The sequence below is a fragment of the Nilaparvata lugens genome, chromosome 5 (assembly GCF_014356525.2).
Source record: "Nilaparvata lugens isolate BPH chromosome 5, ASM1435652v1, whole genome shotgun sequence".
NCBI lineage: Eukaryota > Metazoa > Arthropoda > Insecta > Hemiptera > Delphacidae > Nilaparvata > Nilaparvata lugens.
Genome location: NC_052508.1, coordinates 8,670,184 through 8,690,631, shown reverse-complemented (window position 1 = coordinate 8,690,631; position 20,448 = coordinate 8,670,184). Strand labels below are relative to the sequence as shown.

Here is a 20,448-nt window from a genome sequence, read left to right as displayed (position 1 = left end):
CAATGGAACACTTTTGGAATCGAATAGGAAGGAATGGTCGTTATAAATAAGATGGTTGTCGGAAAGTTTACATACCGTTATCACTTCCAGAGAGAGTGAGAGAGAGACAGACAAATAATGTGACTGGCAGTGATGACGTCACGACGTAAACAGTGTACGTGTGTATAGGAGCCATGTATCACTCTCATTTGACCGCTGGGCGCTAGTTGTGTATGTCCATATCAATACTATCGGATCTTGTAGATTTCTAGTGAAAAGATATAGCACAATTATAGCATGAGAAGATAATCCCATGGTATATAGGTCGTTCATGTTTCAATTTTTAAGCCGATTTTTTGTTGACTTAAGCTGGCTACTGTCTATTATCACTGTTTTTTGGGGTAAGTGTGTAAGAACGGCACAGTATGAATGACTACCGGCGTCAAATAGCTTCACGGAAAAGAACTGCTAGGACTATCGGCTTGAGTTGACAGTAAAATTTGGAACATGAACGGCCATACCATAGGATATCTTCTTCTGTTATCTTTTCTCAAGACTTGTATCTACTCTAACGTACACTATTTATCGTTTATCACTCATCTATGAATTCTATCTATACTTAAAACTCACTCTTGATAGTTCGTCATATCCCCCAAATCTGGATTCTCTTCTCATCCTTCATAAACAAATAAATCTGTTTTTTTTTGTGAACATCATGACAAATATAATCTCAAATTTATCTTTTTCTTTGATTTTCTTATCTGTTTTTCATCAATCATTCATTCAACCTGCATATTTTCAACCACTGTCTTATTATACATGTTATCCTACACTCATTCAAGTGCATAGGATAACTTTCTGAATACCCAAATCAAATACTTTATCAGAGAGTGGTTTGATTTTGACAAAACGGGGGATTCCCGCTCGTCAACCTTTTCAACATACTCGAAATTCGATGTATTAATGATTTCAAAATTCGTCACAAGTTCAGATAAATCAATGGAACACTTTTGGAATCGAATAGGAAGGAATGGTCGTTATAAATAAGATGGTTGTCGGAAAGTTTACATACCGTTATCACTTCCAGAGAGAGTGAGAGAGAGACAGACAAATAATGTGACTGGCAGTGATGACGTCACGACGTAAACAGTGTACGTGTGTATAGGAGCCATGTATCACTCTCATTTGACCGCTGGGCGCTAGTTGTGTATGTCCATATCAATACTATCGGATCTCGTAGATTTCTAGTGAAAAGATATAGCACAATTATAGCATGAGAAGATAATCCCATGGTATATAGGTCGTTCATGTTCCAATTTTCAAGCCGATTTTTTGTTGACTTAAGCTGGCTACTGTCTATTATCACTGTTTTTTGGGGTAAGTGTGTAAGAACGGCACAGTATGAATGACTACCGGCGTCAAATAGCTTCACGAAAAAGGACTGCTAGGACTATCGGCTTGAGTTGACAGTAAAATTTGGAACATGAACGGCCATACCATAGGATATCTTCTTCTGTTATCTTTTCTCAAGACTTGTATCTACTCTAACGTACACTATTTATCGTTTATCACTCATCTATGAATTCTATCTATACTTAAAACTCACTCTTGATAGTTCGTCATATCCCCCAAATCTGGATTCTCTTCTCATCCTTCATAAACAAATAAATCTGTTTTTTTTTGTGAACATCATGACAAATATAATCTCAAATTTATCTTTTTCTTTGATTTTCTTATCTGTTTTTCATCAATCATTCATTCAACCTGCATATTTTCAACCACTGTCTTATTATACATGTTATCCTACACTCATTCAAGTGCATAGGATAACTTTCTGAATACCCAAATCAAATACTTTATCAGAGAGTGGTTTGATTAGGTTGGGCTACGATTGGTTATTTCATGACTGCAGCTCCTTCACAGTATAATATTAAACTCAACTTTTATAGTCTATATATCTACTCATGCTTAATTCAATGATTGAGCTTTTTGTTGTAGGGAAAGTTTTAAAATGTTTTCATGAAGTCTCCTGCTATAAAATAATTGTTTGTACCCTATATCACTTTTGAACCTTTTTGGCGAGTCATCATGAATAGGAATCAGAAAACGTGAATTCCCCTGGGAAACTTTGATCATGGGTGTTTTTTATTCGTTTCTTCATCTATTTATTCTTTGTATTCCAAATTTTCTACCAGATAAGGTCAAAATTAGTCAACAGCTGATTATGATAAGGATAACTCTATCTGCTTTGTTCAATGATAGACGAGGATAGCTACACCAATGTCAATTCAGATACTGCCATTATAACGTGGACCTCACTATAGCAACCAACACCCTCACCACAAGTGATCTACTTGCCAGGCATCACCTGCCCACTGTCCACAAAATCCCCACAAATCCACCGCTGTGAACACAGATCCACAAAATGAATCCATTGTCAACCGTTTCCAAACTTCTGTTAAAATGGTAGCAATGCTCTCTCTCTTTCTCACAATAGGAACCAAAGTGTCACCTCAGAAGTCTTGTTAGTAAGAGGCATCTCACACTCACACCCACCTTTTATATTGATTACGTTCATTGTCAACTGAAAACACTGATTTTTCGTGACTTTTGAAGCACACAAATCTTTACAGTAGGCAGCTTTCAACATTGTCTACAACACCATTTTCACAGATCCATTTGTCTTGCAACGTACTTTCCGTCACTTTCCTCCTACTGGTATTCTCTCTCACACTCACTCCTTCTCACACTCACTCTTTCTAACACTACTCTCACTCACACTACCACTCACTTTCTCTCTCTATCTTGCTCCACACACCCTCACTCTCACACACACTTCTCTCAATCACACTATATCTCACTATTATTTTTCTTTCAATATATTTCTCTCCCTCTCTCTCTCTCTGTCCTTATTCTGTTTCTCTATTCTTAATTCTATTCTCTATCTATCACACTCTCTCTTTCTTAATTCTGTTTCTCTATTCTTTGATCTGTCTCTCTCCATCTAGTTTTCTTTGTTGAATAACGACAGTGACCCAAAATAATCGCCACAATTTCGAAGAAATCGTCGGCAAAATTCTGATAGTCACGGCGTTTCCGAAACGGCACGCTTCTATTCTAAACAACAAAGCCGAACTGGAATACACAAACCACGCCTGATTTCAAGGAATAATAGTATAGAAAACATAAAACCGATGTATATATAGTTTGGTTTGAATATAGTATAGGATAAATATATAGTTATAAATGATGATAGGCTGATTTCCAGAAAAGAAAAGTAACAATATACTATACAATACATGCATGTAGAGTGAGGTCCACGTTATGATGGCAGTGGAGAAAGATAGCAGAACAACGTTGCCGATCCTCTGTCTTCTCAATGCCTTCCATAGACGATAGCTGATACAGGTTTATTGATGTAATATTAACCGTTCCCTGGGATATGTTGCACTCCGAGGGGGCCAGCATTGCTGTCTTTAATGCGCGGGTTGGTGAGGTGGCTGCTCAGCATTGGACATGATGCCAGCGAACAATTAATTAGGTCACCATATATTTAGTGTCTATCTCTGAATTTCCTTTACTTTAATCTGAAATTTTCAAATCTCCCCTCTCACTTTCTTCTCCTGTACTGTTGGATAACATATATGATAGGTTCTAATAGAATTTTTTTTTTTATCTGCACACAACATAATTCATTAACAAATAAGTTTTTACATAACTTTATGTATATAAATCTATAGTGTGATTATAGCCGATTACTGTTCAAGTAATTATAATTCATAAACAGACATTTTTCTCAAGTGTTAAGTGCTACGCAAATTGACTTATACTGTATTGCACACAACCCTCCTCACACACAGACTCGTTCTAGGTGAGGAGTATTATTCTTCCAAATTATTGTAAATTTGGCATTTCAAATGTTTGTAACATTTTGCTTTTTGTGAATAAAAACGTTTTTCATTCATCCATTCATTCATTGTTCATCCTTCTTTAAAATAATCAATTATATTTTATAAGGAAGAGATTATATTTTTCAATAATTCCATAATAGATTTACATAATTAAGATGAAATATTTTGTTAATTAATTATCAATTCTACATTGTTAAAAGACGATCTGGCAGAGCAAAGCGAGAAAGAGATGGTGCTACCACTTTGTTGGATGATAGACAAGGATAGAAATTACATTGCTAATCTAACACTGCCATTTAACAAACCATAGTTTGGCTTGAGAGTAGTCTAGGATACATATATAGTGATAAATGATGTCGACAGGCTTTTGGCGGTTGGTTGTATGACGTGGTATTTTGGGGAAGAATAGTAACAATATAGTATAGAATACATTGTGGAAATACATGTATATACGTGGGTTTGAATATAGTATAGGATAAATATATAGTTATAAATGTTGACAGTCTTGTGGCAGTATACTGATGTATGGAGCGGTTCTCTTGAAAAATGTGAACAAGTGATTTCCTGCTACTTTTCGGACAGCCCTTGTACCGCTACTGGCCGCCAGTGATAAATTGTTGGGAGATCGACAAAAGTGTCGTGATATCTTCAAAGCGGGAGCAAAATCGGTTGGTGGTTGTAAAGAGCACGAGCTCAACTAGGAATAAAGGAGGATGTGGTTTTGGGGTGATTTATGAGTATATTCACACCCCTGATGTGAGGTAAAAAGCTGCGTTTACATTGGTCAAGTTTTCTTGAATTCAATTTTCTGAACGTTTGAGTTGAGTGGGCGATTTTGAAAACTTTGAGTCAAGTTTACTTGAATTCAAATCTTCATAACCTCAAAAGTATATAATCATGAAATGAAGAATTTAATTAATCTCTTAGGACCGGTCTCCGAGCTCGCGATTTAGCTGAGTTCTAGCCTTTGAACCGCTGGAGTCAGAAAATTGGTTTTCCGAAACGGGGCGTAGTCACAGAGGAGATAAAGTAGATTAGTAGACAGATATAGTAGATATCTTCTACTTTGTGGCATAGTCGAAGTCCACGTTCAAATTAAATTTCGTAAAACTAGAAAATTGAACACAAAATAAAATAAAGAGGAAGTGTTAAGTTCAGCTATTTTTAATTATTTAGAAAAGTTTAATTTCGTCAAGGAAAAACGTTTCCAATGTTATAGATATAGGAAAATAAAGTTTATTATAAAAACTGCGACTACGTCCTGTTTCGGAAAGCCAATTTTCTGACTCTTGCTGTTTGAAGTCTAGAACTTGGCTAAATCCCGTGCTCGGAAACCGGCCCTAAGTGTTTCAGATGGACACGTTAATAGTTGGTCCTGGCTGTCTCATGACAGTCGTAAAATCATGTCAGAGGCCTGAAATTGATCAGTTGCGACCTGAAAACTCTTACACCAGACCTGAGCCAGCAAGGTCACTCGATATTATTATTTTTATCTCAAAGTTTTCTTTTCCATATCTTACTTTCTTCTGCATGTTCTATATCATACTCTTCTGGTTAGGGTACTCTTGAATAGAAATAAAAAATGAAAATAAATATGAAAACAGATCAGGAAATGATATAAAACCAGTTGTCAATCAATGTAGAATGTATGAAAACAACTAAATGAAAGAAATCAAAATTCAAGTACCCTATCTAAAATTGATTATTCACGACATGTTCCGGCCATTTTATTTTATCAATTACTTGATAATGGCATCATAGCCGAGATATGCTGTGAATGAACAATTTCAAAAAGGTTACTTGGATTTTTATTTCTTTTATTTCGATGTTTTCATACACTCTACATTGACAGACAACTGATTTCTTCTCATTTTCTGATCTGTAGGTTGGATTGTACCTTCAAGATTCAAGTTTAGTCCAGAAGTCGAACATGTTCGACATCTACTTGAATCAACAAAACTTAAAGAACGGTCTACATTGGTAAAGTGGATTCAAGTTTCTGCTCTTGTAAACTTGACGTCAAGTTGGCAAAATAAATTTATTCCATTCTTGAATCCAAGGAAACTTGACTAATGTATGAGAGACTACCAGAGTCACGAAGCTTCACGAAAATGAACTGCTATAGTGAGGTACATGTTATAATGGCAGTGGAGAAAAATAGAACAACGTTGCCGATCCTATGTCTTGTCAATGCCTCCCACAGACGGTAGTTGATACAGGTTTATTGATGTAATATTAACTGTCCATTCTCGTTCAAAATAATTATATTCTATTAACCAAGAATATTGTATCAAGTTAATTAATTATTTATTTTAAAATACGATCTGACATCAGAACAAAGCGAGATAGAGATAGCGCTATCCGATTTCTTGAATGATAGACAAGGATAGCAATACCATTGCCAATCTAACACTGCCATCATAACGTGGACCTCACTATATAGTGAGGTCCACGTTATAATGGCAGTGTAGGAAGATAGGAGAGAAGGGTTGCCAGATCTTAGCCTTGCCACCCAAACAGCTGATACTGGTATATCTCATCAATTTAACTGTTCATTATTGTTGAAATTAGTTTATCATATTTTAATTGTCAGGAAAATATATTTTTTAAAGATGTAATAATAAATTTTCTTGATTGAGATTGAATATTTCGTCAATTAGTTGAATTTCTACATTGTTGATAAACGATGTGGCAACAACGCAAAGCGTGAAAGAGATAGCGTCATATGCTTTGTTGAATGATAGACAAGGATAGCAATACCATTGCTAATCTAACACTGCCATTATAACGTGGACCTCACTATAGGATTATCGATTGAGTCGATACAGTGGAATTTGAAACAAACACGCCCTATACCATGAGATATCTTATTATGCTATCTTATTCTATGGTATCACCATAAATGATACAAGTATCACCACACATGATTCAATATTAAAATAATATAATACAGTATCATCTGAACTTGATACACAACACCATAATTTGATACAAAACTTCCAAGCATTGAATGAATTCTACAAACTATGGGATTATTTTCTTACTATTAATAGTCTAAGAAGACATAGTGTCGGTTGCACGGAAGCCGGTTAAATTTCAACTTTGATTCATTCCACAAGAACCAATCAGAGAAGCCGTCTTTCCAGAAATGCCTTCTCTGATTGGTTCTCGTGGAATTAATCACGGTTAAAATTTAACCAGATTTTGTGAAACCGGGCCTTACACTATTTAATCACTTTGTAACTTGTGAATATTTGGAAAAATACTTACTTTCCTTGGAGTATTGAGGAATGAATTTCACTCCTGAAGAGGAGCTTCATCAGCCTGAGAGACACCAGGGGCGTTTGCTTTTATGGGTTGGACTGTGTGGCCAAAATGTGGGAGAATATTGGATTTGAAGTTTATTTGATCATTCATTCGATTGGATTTAACACCTCAAGAACGACAAATCCAATCTAATGAATGATCAAATAAACTTCAAATCCAATTTTCCCACATTTTGGCCACACAGTCCAACTCATAAGAGCAAGCGCCCCCGTTGTCAGGCTGATGAAGCTCCTCTTCAGGAGTGAAATGCATTCCTCGATACTCCAAGAAAAGTAAGTGTTTTTACAAATATTTACAAGTAACACAGTGTCTGAACTACAACAAAGTTATTATATAGTGTTTCGTCATGGAAAGCAACATCAACTATTTAATCTTCTTTTCAATATTATCCTCTTATGCTATCTCTTGTCTATGGTGTTCCCATCGACAGTTATTTCCATCAAACCCTATGTTGACCGAGCGAAGTGAGGTCTAAGATGCAAGTCGACGGTTTGGCATTTCTCTTAAAGTTTAAATGTTTGAATGTTTAAATGTTTATAAAGGTGCGTACAGACTTTCTCTCTGCTCCGCAACCGAACGTCACTCCAGCAGAGCGATTGATGATCGACCGGGGAGCAACAGTGGATCGACCGGGGAACGCAAGAAGATCTAACATCTTCCATAACGTTCATGATGGGTGCGTGGGCGGTGCGACTGTGGTTCGATGGTGGTACGAGGGCGGTACGAGGGCGGTACGAGGGAGGAGCGTGCTCGGTGCTGGTTGGAAGCGTGAATATGTGTACGCAGCTTATGTTGCGCATTTACGGCGAAACGCGGTACCGGTAATAGATTTTCATGAAATTTGACAGGTATGTTCCATTTTTAATTTCGCGTCGACGTATATACAAGGTTTTTAGAAATTTTGCATTTCAAGGATAATATTAAAGGAAAAAGGAGCCAGTGTTGGCCCACGTCAATTATAAAGCAAGGAAACATGTTTATGTGCCAATGTTGGCCCACGTCAATTATGAAGCAAGCAACATGTTTATACACGAATTGCAGTGATGTTTATCCGATACTCAAACAGCTTTGACGGCTGTTAGTGTCACTAAAGTGAGGTCCACGTTATAATGGCAGTATTTGATCAACATTGGTGTTGCTATCCTTGTTTATCATTCTACAAAGATGATAGCGCTATCCTTTTTTAGCTCCGCAACGTCGGTAGATCATTTTCTAACAATGTATAAAAATAATTATCTAACAAATATATAATCTCAATCACTACATTTTACAATCAGATTGATAGATCACTAAAGTGAGGTCCACGTTATAATGGCAGTAATTGATCAACATTGGTGTTGCTAACCTTGTCTATCATTCAACAAAGATGATAGCGCTTTCTTTTTCTAGCTCCGGTAGATTGGTTTTTAACAATGTAGAAATATAAATTACAACTGGCGTAGTCTTGAAAAGAATGTCACCTGGAAGAATGCTACTTGAAGTCCAAAACTATAGACCTACTGGAAAGAGAGATGTAGGAAAGCCGAGAAAGAGATGGTTACCGGAACAGGTTGATTAATGAACCTTATCCTTGAGGGGAAGATGATGATGATCGATTGATTGATTAGTTCCCTTTATTTAGAACCTAGGAGGGCGAAGTTGGGGCGCAGCCGGTCCTCTCTTACATTAGGGCCGGCTTCCGAGCTCCGGATTTGACGAAGTTCTAGACTTTAAACAACTGAAGTCAGAAAATTGGCTTTCCGAAACGGGGCGTAGTCGTAGTCATTGTCAAAGTCACGTTTGAATTAAATTTCAAAAAACTAGAAAATTGAACACAAAATAAAATAAAGAGAAAAAAGTGTCAAGTTTCAGCTATTCTGAATTATTTAAGAATGTTTCATTTTGTCAATGAGAAACGTTTTCAATTATAGGAATGAGAAAATAAAAACTGCGACTACAGTACGTCCCGCTTTTGAAAGCCAATTTTCTGACTTCAGCTGTTTAAAGTCTAGAACTTAGCCAAGTCCCGAGCTTGGAAACCGGAACTAAATCCTCCTATACAATAATTCTAAGTTAAAACTAAAACACTGTGCAACAAGGATGATAAATTAAGAAAATAAATGAATGATAAATGGAAATGATGACGAGAAATATAAATAGTTAACAAAATATCCAATCCCAATTACGAAAAATTTAAAAATATATTTGCTTGAATAAAATATAAATCATTATCCTTAACAAGAATGAACAGGTAATACTCCATCAGATATACCGCTATCAGTTATCTTCTATAGGAGACAGTGGCAAGGCAGACAATCGGCAACGCTGTTCCCCTATCTCTCTCTACTGCCATTATAACGTGGACCTCACTTTAGGTAGTCTACATCGTTACTATATGGAGAAAATTTGAGGGCAGGACATCATAATCACTTGACATCATTGTGATGATTCAGTTGTACATCTCAGAGTGGAGGAGAAAGAAGTAGTTGTGGAGGAGGAGGAGGATGATAAGGATGAGACGGGGTAGGATGGGGAGAAGAATGAGATGGTGGTGGTGGTGGTGGTGGAGGTGGTGGTCGAGGAGATGGAGGAGGAGGGAAGAAGACGAGCAAAGAGCACAGAGGTGCAACATCAGCAATTTCCTTGTTTTCCTGTGTGTCTATCCCGTAGTGTCCAATACAGTCCGCTTCTCCTCCTCCTCCTCCTCCAAACCTCTGCCTTCTTCACCTCCTCCTCCTCGACCACCCTCTTTCAGTCTACTATTTCCTTGTTACATCTTGTTAGAGTACGCTCAATCCTCAGATATATCACTCCTCAGGTTTCCTCACTTGGAAAACAACTCCTCCTTCTCCTCCTTCTACTACTCATCCTCCTCCTCACAAACCTCCTCCTCCCCCACCTCCTTCTCCACCACCTCCTCCTCCTCTTCCTACTCCTCACCCCCACTTCCTCCACAACATCCTCCTCCTTCTGCTCCTCTTCCTCCTTATCATGCTCCTCCTCCTTCTACTCCTCATCCTCCTCCTCCTCCTACCCCACCTCATTCACCATCTCCTCCTCCTCCTACTCCTACTCCTCCTCATCACACTCCTTCTCCTCCTTCTTCTCCTCATTCTCCTCATTCTCATCCACCACCTCCTTCACCACCACCTCCTCCTCCTCATCATCATCACACTCCTTCTCCTCCTTCTTCTCCTCATCATCACACTCCTTCTCCTCCTTCTTCTCCTCATCCTCCTCCTTCACCACCTACAACTCATCCTCCTCCTCCTCCTCCACCTCCTCCTCCTCCTCCTCCACCTCCTCCTCCTTAACAACTGGACGTTGTGCTTGTTATACAACAAGGTGCACTCTGTTGGCTCATCCAATTATATAAATAAGAAGAGTTTGTCTTGTCCATCTACCTCTCCCATTTCCTTCTTCCTCATCGTTACTTCCTCACTCTTTCTCTCTCTATTTGTTTCCGTTTCCGATAACTACTATTGGATGTCCTCCTGACGTCCTTAGAAACAAACAAGGTGTCACAAGCCCTTTAAAACAAGGCCAGAGTCCAGACCTCTCTATATAATCACCTCTGCTGTCTATGCTTACTGAACCTTCTGTTTCTTCTATGTCTGGGGTAACAATTTTTTCCGAACCATGTCTTGTTTTGAAACTAACTCATATTCAAATTCTTTATTGATTCATACAATAATCAAAATGATAGGGAAAGAAAAAATAAGGTGACCTTGTGCTATTCCTCTCCCAAATTTAGATAAGGTTACAATTAGTCAGAAATAGATGTTATCAAATTCTTCATCGAATCATATAATAAGTACATCATCAAAATGATAGAGAGAGAGAAAATAAGGTAACCTTGTGCTTGTGCTTGAAGTTGCACTTCACACAATTTTCAGTCCTCAATTATTTTACAAAGTAGATTTTTGACCGAGCGAAGTGAGGTCTAAGATTCAAGTCGACGGTTTGGCATTTCTCTTAATGTTTAAATGTTTATATGTTTTTAAGTTGCGCATTTACGGCGAAACGCGGTAATAGATTTTCATGAAATTTGACAGGAATGTTCCTTTTTTAATTGCGCGTCGACGTATATACTAGGTTTTTGGAAATTTTGCATTTCAAGGATAATATAAAAGGAAAAAAGAGCCTCCTTCATACGCCAATATTGGAGTAAAAATCAGACTATAGAATTATTCATCATAAATCAGCTGACAAGTGATTACACAGATGTGTGGAGAAGTGAGTCTATTGCTGTGTTTCCATAAGGTCTATAGTTTCAATCAGGTACTTGTGGATGAGAATACTGCGTGAGGTCTATAAATAAATGAATAAATAAATAAATAAATAAATAAGATAAGATACAATAAGGTACCACATTTTCATCAAATTATCATATATTGTCTCGTTCTTGTACACTCAATACCAACAATACAACCTTCCAATAATCGTATAATGATTCATCCTTATCTAAACATTTTGGTTGTACTAAACTCTTACCATCACCCCTATTGGAAAAGCGTGCGAAAACTAACGCAACCCGCATTAACTCTATGCTTTTGATGATACATGGAGAGAAAGAGAGAGAGAGAGAGAGAGAGAGAGAGAGAGAGAGAGAGAGAGAGAGTGAGAGAGAGAGTGAGGGAGTGAGAGGGAATGAGAGAGTGCGAGAGGGTATCAGAGAGGATAGGAGAGATTCGATGTTACATGAAGAGAGAGAGGATGAGAGTGTGATTGAGAGGGTGGGTCAGAGAGGGAGAGAGAGAAAAAGAGAAACTGAGAGAGAGTGTGTCCACTAAGCAACATTGCTCACACGCGACCTCCTTTAATGAGTACAGAATCAACTTGTTGATTTAACGACAACGGGGGAGTATGAGCCCTTATCTCGCAGCAGGGGTCACCCATCCAGCCGGGCCCCAAGGCGGCGTTACTCAACCCTGATTACTGCTGGAAAAAGGGGTTCCGGAATCCACCCCTTCACCTCACAAACAAACAACCCTCCAGTGTCATGTAGCACAAATCGTAGGTCTGCACTGTGATAACAATTAAATGCAGCTGCTGAGAATTGCGTATATTGTTTCTTTTTTTTATTTACTCTTCCTCTCTTATATTCTCTAAGCTCCTTATGTTATTTTGAATTATTCCATCTTCTTCTCATTGAAATAGTATATTTCGCACCTAGAGCAGAAAATGAGATTTTTCCGGCTCGAAATTGGTTTTCAAGTCCGAGGCCGTAGGCCGAGGACTAGAAAAGAATGAGAGCTGGAATAGTATATTTCGCACCTAGGGTCGAAAATGTACGTTTTCCGGCTCGAGATCGCGGTTTTCAAGTTCGAGACGAAGTCGAGAACTCTAAGCATTCGAGAGCCGGAAAAACATTTTTTGCCCGTGTTGCAAACGCTATTTTTCGCCACACCAAAAAAAAAAACTTCCCAATATTTATAAGAAATAGAAAAATTAATAAAATTCAAACAGCCTATTTTGATAGTTTGAATCTTGGTTATGACAACTTTTACTGTCAATTAATTTCAATATTACTAATAAATAATTTACAATAGTGAGCATATTTTATATACTATTAATATTTCGAATAATGTTTGAATTTTATAGCTCGCACTTTGCGCCCGGTGCAATATCTCATGGATAGATGGATGAATAGAATTTTCATTACTATTTGAAATAATGGATGAAAAATTAATATAATTGCATATTTCACAGTTTTGTCTCAAAATATATCTAAAAAATTGATTGAAATTAAATTATGGTAACTAATATAAAAAATAGCTAATAAAAGTCGAAATTCATCGACAAAAAAAAATGTCATTGACCGAGATTCGAACATAGATCGTGTTTGTTTATCCACTGAGCTTTGGAGTTCTGTTGCGTTACGCCTTTACGTTCTCGGCTATTGCGTATTGTTGAACATAGAGGTCTGACTGATAACTCTTAGCATACACGTAATACTGTAAACTAGACTTCTAAAAAAGTTTACTTCACTCCTAAAAAGCGTACAACCTTTGACTATAGAAGAAGGTTGTTCTTTCTATAGAAGAGGTTCTTTCTATAGTCAAAGGTACAACAGACTTTGGCTCATGACTTATATTATTAAAATTAATATTATTATCTGTTTCACAATAAAATTTTCACTCTGAATTAAGTCAGGTAAGAGGTAACGTATGTAGGCTACTATAATATAGTGTATAGCGGCATATTAATTTGAAGCCAGTTTGCCGGCATTTTCACAACAAAATATTGCTCTGAAATCATAGAGAAAACATTCGAAGATTCAATCTTGAGTGGGCCTAATGTTTCTCTATATGGTTCAATATTAAAGAAAAATTATCTAAAAGTTTTAATAATGAATTACGGAAAAATTACTAGGAATTTTTTAGTCAAGGCTGAGTTTCACCAGTAGGCTTACCTTAAACTTCAGATCTCTGCTGTATTTTCTTGTTATTATAGTTGATTGTATTGCATCAAGAAGTGGAATTCGATAATAAAAAAGAAACAATTATTACTCTACCTCACTTTCAAATATGATACAATTATTGTACTTTGATTTCAAATTCGATTCTTCACTTTTAAATACTTGCGATACGTACCTTCTGACAATGGACAATGCAGCCATTGTATTCATTGTTTGATATCAAAAACACAATAATAAATATTAAATTATTAAACAGTAATTTATAAAATATATTATAGACATAATACCGCGATTCACGATACATAATTATATAGATTATTACAGTCGTTATGAGATTATCTCTCTATGATTTTTGTGAGATCGGACACGATCAGCTGTTATTCAAGGTCATTTTACAGCCCTAGGGCCGTAAAGTTTTACCGGCCTGGTCGGAAAACAATCACTTTCGGCCTCCATATGACGCACGTAAACCAGCTCATTACATCCAAGTGTGGCGAAAAAACATTTTTGCCCGTGGTGCGAACGCTATTTTTCGCCACACACAAAAATAAACAATATATATATATATATAATATATATATTGTAAAGCGGTATTTTACTCGCCTCACATAATATGTAGGGTGATTTGCCAAATCATGTAGTGCTGTATCCAAATGCCTCACATTGGGCCGGCAAATCATGTGGAGCGTTTTTTAATGGCTTCACACATGTAGAGTGAATCTTGTACTGAATCAATGGTGTAGAGGCTATAAATTTTGTAACTGCGTGCGTGGACGCTGAGTGTACACCAGACTGATTGACTCACTACAAGATTCAATACAATTGTCGGAATCTCGGGAGGCCTAAACGCTCGCTCACCCTTGATTCTTCTAATGACAGATTGTATAATGATGAAATTTTTATAAGTAGTGTAGCGATCGCTAAACACTGAATACGGATACCTTAAAATTATTAACTGTGAAGAATGAGCATACAAAATCATACAGGTCGAGCAAAAATCCCGATGTAGATAATTTACGGGACTGCGTCTCTAATAGGTTCTGAAGGATTGAAATACGGTATTTGGACCAAATATCGTTCAGAATATACTTCGAGAACAGAGTCTTGTCGGGTTTTAAGCTCTATTGTAGGAATTTATATGATCTCTGGCTGCATCTGCTGTACAATTGATGTATTCGCTCCTAAGTCGAGGTTGGTAACAGATAAAAGCTGATATATGAGCAGGTAAGGACAAAGAATAAATATCTCGATCTGACCCCACTCACTACATCCACTTAGACCTGTTCCAATATCCAGCTTAATTCAATTATTCCAATGATCGTATTCGATCGGTTCTTGATGATATAGAACGTATCAGACACAATAATTGACAGGCTTAAGAAATAATCGAACTCAGAAAACGAATTAGCAAAACTGGAATATATTATAATAAAATATATGATCTCACAGTGCAGATTCAGAATATAATTTACATATTGAAAGTGGTTTAACATTAACAAAAATGATTAGCAATTTTCTTGTACTTGCATGATATCATGCGTGATTCGACAGAATTTTACAATTGATAAAATTGAACGGTTTTGAAAAAATAGTGAAAAATGAATTATAAAATATTTTTAAAAATGCTCGGGGTCGTGGTTCTGGCAGCGGAGGATAGCTAATCAACTACAAATTCTTAGAAATTCTATATGAATAAATTCTAGGCTCTTAATAACTAAAAGCGCTTGTCGGCGTGGCCAATAATTTAACGAAGAAAATTTTATATCTTTCTGCACTGAAATATTTTCGAAGCGTAGATTGGGGCCCCTTTAAACTTATAACTCACATGAAATTCCTTGGCGGTCGTGGTTTTTTCTTTAATCAAAAATCGTTTGATCGGCAGCGGATCCAGGCTTCGGTTTCAGCACGTGGGAGATTTTAATTTAATATTTCCTTCACCAAATTAATTAAGGGATGATTAACTTTAAACTTTTAATTTATCGATTGATGAAAATAAATTTACAAATAACAAATAGATTGGCCTAAAATATTGGCTCACAAATAAAACATATAAAATCGAACAAGAATTTTTACGAATAGGTCTTGGTAACTATAAAGAGATCTGAACGGTGAGGATTTCAAAAGGGAAGTGCTGTCTTTTCTCTAAGCTTCTTGGCTAGACCTTTCTTCTGAGAATCTCGATGTAATAATTTGCATGAAAATTTGCCATTGGTAGAACGATTGTGACGTAGACGTGACGTCAGTGGCAGGCAGTAGAATATAATTCCTTTAATTACAATAATAATTCAATTTATGTAATTCTTAAAACTGCTTAATCTCTAGACATAGTTCCTCTCATACAATGTACATGTGCTAGCGTATATGATAAGGCAGGTTTGTTGTCTGATAGTAGATTAACATGTGTTGCTTTCAAACGATCACCTTTTTGGTGCTATTTCTATGCACTATGATTGGCTTAGGCTTGCCAAAGAGATTTAATTACCATGTGGTTCAGTTGAATTAATCATTAATAAATTAATATTCTTATACAATTTTTATTAGGTTTGAGACTGTTATAATTAATTTCTGCCGTTTTATCAATAATATACTGTTCATGCTATGACCTAGTTAGTTACAATAAGACCTGACATATAATATAATTTCTTAAATAATAAATAATTTCAACGATAATACATACATTTTATTTTTTATTCGAAATTCTTGGTCCTTTATTGATAGTTTTATAATTTTTAGGAATGATATTATACCATGCATGAAACCGGCATGACATTTGACAATACTTTGAATCAGTCAGCTGTGTTCGGCTGCTTTAAAACATCTGATCGATAGTAAACAAAGTGTAACCTCAAATTCAATGAGCAATTCATAAATAATTTGTGCTTTATTTGCAGAATAATTATAATTTTATTGAATAATTTTCTAGAAAATGTTCAGTACAGAACGGTACTCTTATCTAATATACAGTTACTGATAAGTAAGCTTTATCGCTCGGTCGCTAACTATTCCTTTAGCAAATTCTTTCATTTTAAAAGGTAATCACAATTTTTCTCTCTTCTCATGAGATCTATTTGAAAGATTCATCACACAAAAGCCCCCAGGATATTTTAAATAGGTAATTGGGAGACGAGTCGAAACAATGACTATTTGAAAAATCCGATATTGTGATGAATACACCATTTCATCTCCTTACTTCTACGAAAACTCCACACTTAACACTAAAAAACGATATATTGTGCACTTTTGGCTACGAGAAAATAAATAATTGATTGTTCCTTTCATTGGATACAATCGAAATACAATAATTAATGAGGTCTCTTTGGATCCTTCATTAAAACAACTCCACAACTTCCATTCACGGGTGGCTTATGAGCAGACCCATAACTATAACAAATATACAAAATTTCACATATTATCCTCTTAAGATTCAAACAGTATTTGCAACAAATATAGATTTTCATCATTTTTTCATGGTTATTACAGATTTCGACTCTTTGTTCTGGCTTTTACATAAGTTGGGTGAGAGTGTGATTTAACTTCGGTGACTTGACAATTGACTACCGTTTGACTCGAGCAATTTCTTTTTTGTGCTTAGTACGTTGTGTACAAACAGGGTTACACTTGAAGTGATTTCTTTTGATTTTTATCAATGCTGGTTACAAATATTATGCCTTCAAGATTATATTTATCAATTTGAATTAAAATTCATGATCTTTTGATGCAACAATAATAAATTTCACATTTGAAGGTAAGAATTTCATTTTCTTTTTAGCTTTTTTAGCAATACATTTATATGACATAGAACATGCGCATTACGTGCAGATTAACATAAATATATATTTTTGGTTGCGTTTTTCACTTATAATTTCACATTAAATAATAGGTTACATTAATTAATAACGATATTGCTTTGATTCCATTAAAATTGACTCTATGATCTCGCACACATTGGTTGGTGTGACGAAGAAAATTATCGAACAGGCTTTGGTTCTGAATAGATTTTTCTATCAATTCTGTATTTCGAGGTTATATTTACGCATTTTTTCAAATAAACTTTGTTTATTTTCTTTCCTCCTATTCACTACTAACTTCATCTTATTTCTAATTTACAAATATTTTCTGTTGATAATACAATTTTTGTTTTTGTTTTTCAGTTGGGCGGATTGTACTAGGCGATTTTTCCTGTGATGACTCTGACACGAGGTGGATGGCTTGATCAGGTTGGTAAATTCTTAAAGTTGTTTTCAGTTTTAATTTCTTGACTTAAAGTTGATAATAATTTCTTCATTTGAAGTAGATTGATAATATTTCATATTAGCTGAGATGCGGCGAAGTTTAGGTTATGTTGATTAGGCTGCAGTAGAAAGATGCCAGTCTGCTAAGATATGATTCGATGGGTAGGCTGTGATTATGAAGTGTTTGATTATTGGTGTATTCCACAAATGTAGTTTCTAGTTGATTGAAAAATTATTTCTTCCTTAAGCCCCCATCTAAATTTGATTTCTGATTTATTTCAAGTTCCAATTCCGATTTGTGACTGTCCGTTTCACTAAACTTTGCTTGAAACGAACATGCCTGTGAAGTAGGTAGATCTCTTCAGCCAATGTTGTCCTTCCTTGTCGACCGGTGACATGTAGTTTGATCTTTTTAAACCTGACATGCCGGTGGTGTCTATGGATTCTTCCAAATAATGTTTTACTTTTCTGCATGCTGGTGTAAAGTCTATTTGATTTCAACCGGACATGACTGCAGTGATTGTAGGTCCTTCCTGAGACTATTTTCTTTTTCTGCACGTTGGTACAATGTTTGATGTGGGATTTCAGCCTAACATGACGGCGGTGTAGATAGGTTCTTCTTGACACTATTTTTCTTTTCTGCTGAACTACTATGTTGCTTGTATGTTGTTTTGATTTATTGGTTTTTAGTTTCAGTTGTGATTTTGATTTGTTGTGAATTTTTGTTTTATTTCTATTGTTTGGCGAACTATCTTCATGAGTGCTGGGTTTATCTGTTGCAGGTGTTGTCCTCGGTGGCTCGGAGATACAGGCGGTCGGCGGTCCGGGCTGCTCTTCAACGTGGTCGGTAACGTCCTTGGACTCCTGGTGTCCGGCGCGCGGTGGTGCGGGCTGTCCCTCTACCTGATGGATGACGTCCTCGGCTTGGCGGGTGATGTCGTCCGGCTCCTCTTGGCATTCTGCGGGCGGTAGTACGGGCTGTCCCTCTATGCCATGGATGACGTCCTCGGCTTGGCGGGTGATGTCGTCCGGCTCCTCTTGGCATTCTGCGGGCGGTGATGCGGGCTGTCCCTCTATGCCATGGATGACGTCCTCCGCTTGGCTGGTGATGTCGTCCGGTCCCTCTCGGCGTTCGGCGGCGTGCGGTGCAACTTCAGTCTTGATATTCTCGGTGGGTTGGTTTTCCATACATGTGTCATGTTCGCTTGCCTGTTTTATGACCTCCTCCTTGGGTGTGTCTGCCTTCGCATGCATGGCTCAGTCTCTGGTCCAATATTGATTTTTATTGTCTGATGATCCCCCTCGATTTGCTGTGTTACCATCCTGCTTCCTCTGCTGCTTCCTTCAACCTTTGTTCCTGTTTTTCGAAACCTTGTTCACTTGCTATCCGCATCTGTCGGACTTCTTCAATTATTTCTTCATTTGCTCGTGTGTTTCCTTCATATGAATTTTTTACTACTTCCAGAATGATGTTTGCCCAATATAGCGGGATGAGTGTGTGGTCTTCGGTCAGCGGTGGGGATTCTGTAGTGTGAAGTACAGACGTCTGGACCTCTGGGACGGCGGTGCATGGGCATTTCTCCTGCGCGACATCTTCCGTCCTTGAAGTCGCCGATGTGGGTTCCAGGATGCGGTGTGGTTCTTCCATAATTTATCGGATGATATAAAGATGCAAGTGTGTTGAAACGACCGCAAACATGTGAGGTTATGTGAAACGATTATAAGTGAATGATCAAAAATTGAAATAGTGCGAAAAAATTCGTTCAATGAAGAAATACAAAAGTGTGATTCAATAATATGTTCAGTGATGAAGTGAATCAAATTAGCAATATCGTTAACATAAAAATGACAAGAACATACAGGATACACAATGGACACTTATGCGGTAATACAGGTACGCCTCTTATAATTTATTATTACTATTATTATAAAATATTTTACTCTTATAATTTCTTGCCGCAATTCTATATATAGGGCTAGTATTATTTGCAAAATTTTATATAAAAGCAGCAGTGTTCTGTTTGAATTATTCCGCAATATATCCGTGATTTAATTTTGCTTACCTCTTTATGCTTTAAAATTTTTATTTTTTTTTTTAAATGTAGATAACTTCAATCCTCTTTTCCATGAATTTTCTTATAAATTGTTTTGGTGTAGACCTAATATTCTTAAAATAATATGACTTTTCTTATGGTATTTCTCAAACCTATGACTTATAATATGACCAATTCTCGAATAACACAATAATAAAATTCTGAGTTCGATTTTTTCTCTAAAAATTCATCAATCGATAAATTTCTTTTCTGTTCAAAAATTGGGTATGGTACGCCTTGTTATTTTATATAACAGTGAACAGTTAGTATTAAATTTGAAGAAATTCACAACCATGAATTTTTCAAAAATTTTCCCGTTGTCAGCGCTATAGTATACTGAGCAACCAAATAATCCTCGTAGTCGATTATCCACCTCTTCAATGCCTATCACTGTTGGGCGCCAAATCATGTAAAGCGGTATTTTACTCGCCTCACATATGTAGGGTGATTTGCCAAATCATGTAGTGCTGTATCCAAATGCCTCACATTGGGCCGGCAAATCATGT

At 36.6% G+C, this 20,448-nt stretch overlaps 1 protein-coding gene across 1 annotated transcript in view; it reads right to left on the bottom strand.

The window, feature by feature from the left end:
- The window catches only part of LOC111048322, a 190,350-nt gene extending 171,247 nt beyond the window's left edge, over positions 1-19,103 (bottom strand). The window contains exon 1 of the mRNA XM_039429367.1: positions 18,753-19,103. Coding sequence (XP_039285301.1) covers positions 18,753-19,103 — 351 coding nt within the window. The remainder of the gene's footprint in view (positions 1-18,752) is intronic.
- Positions 19,104-20,448: the final 1,345 nt, after the last annotated feature.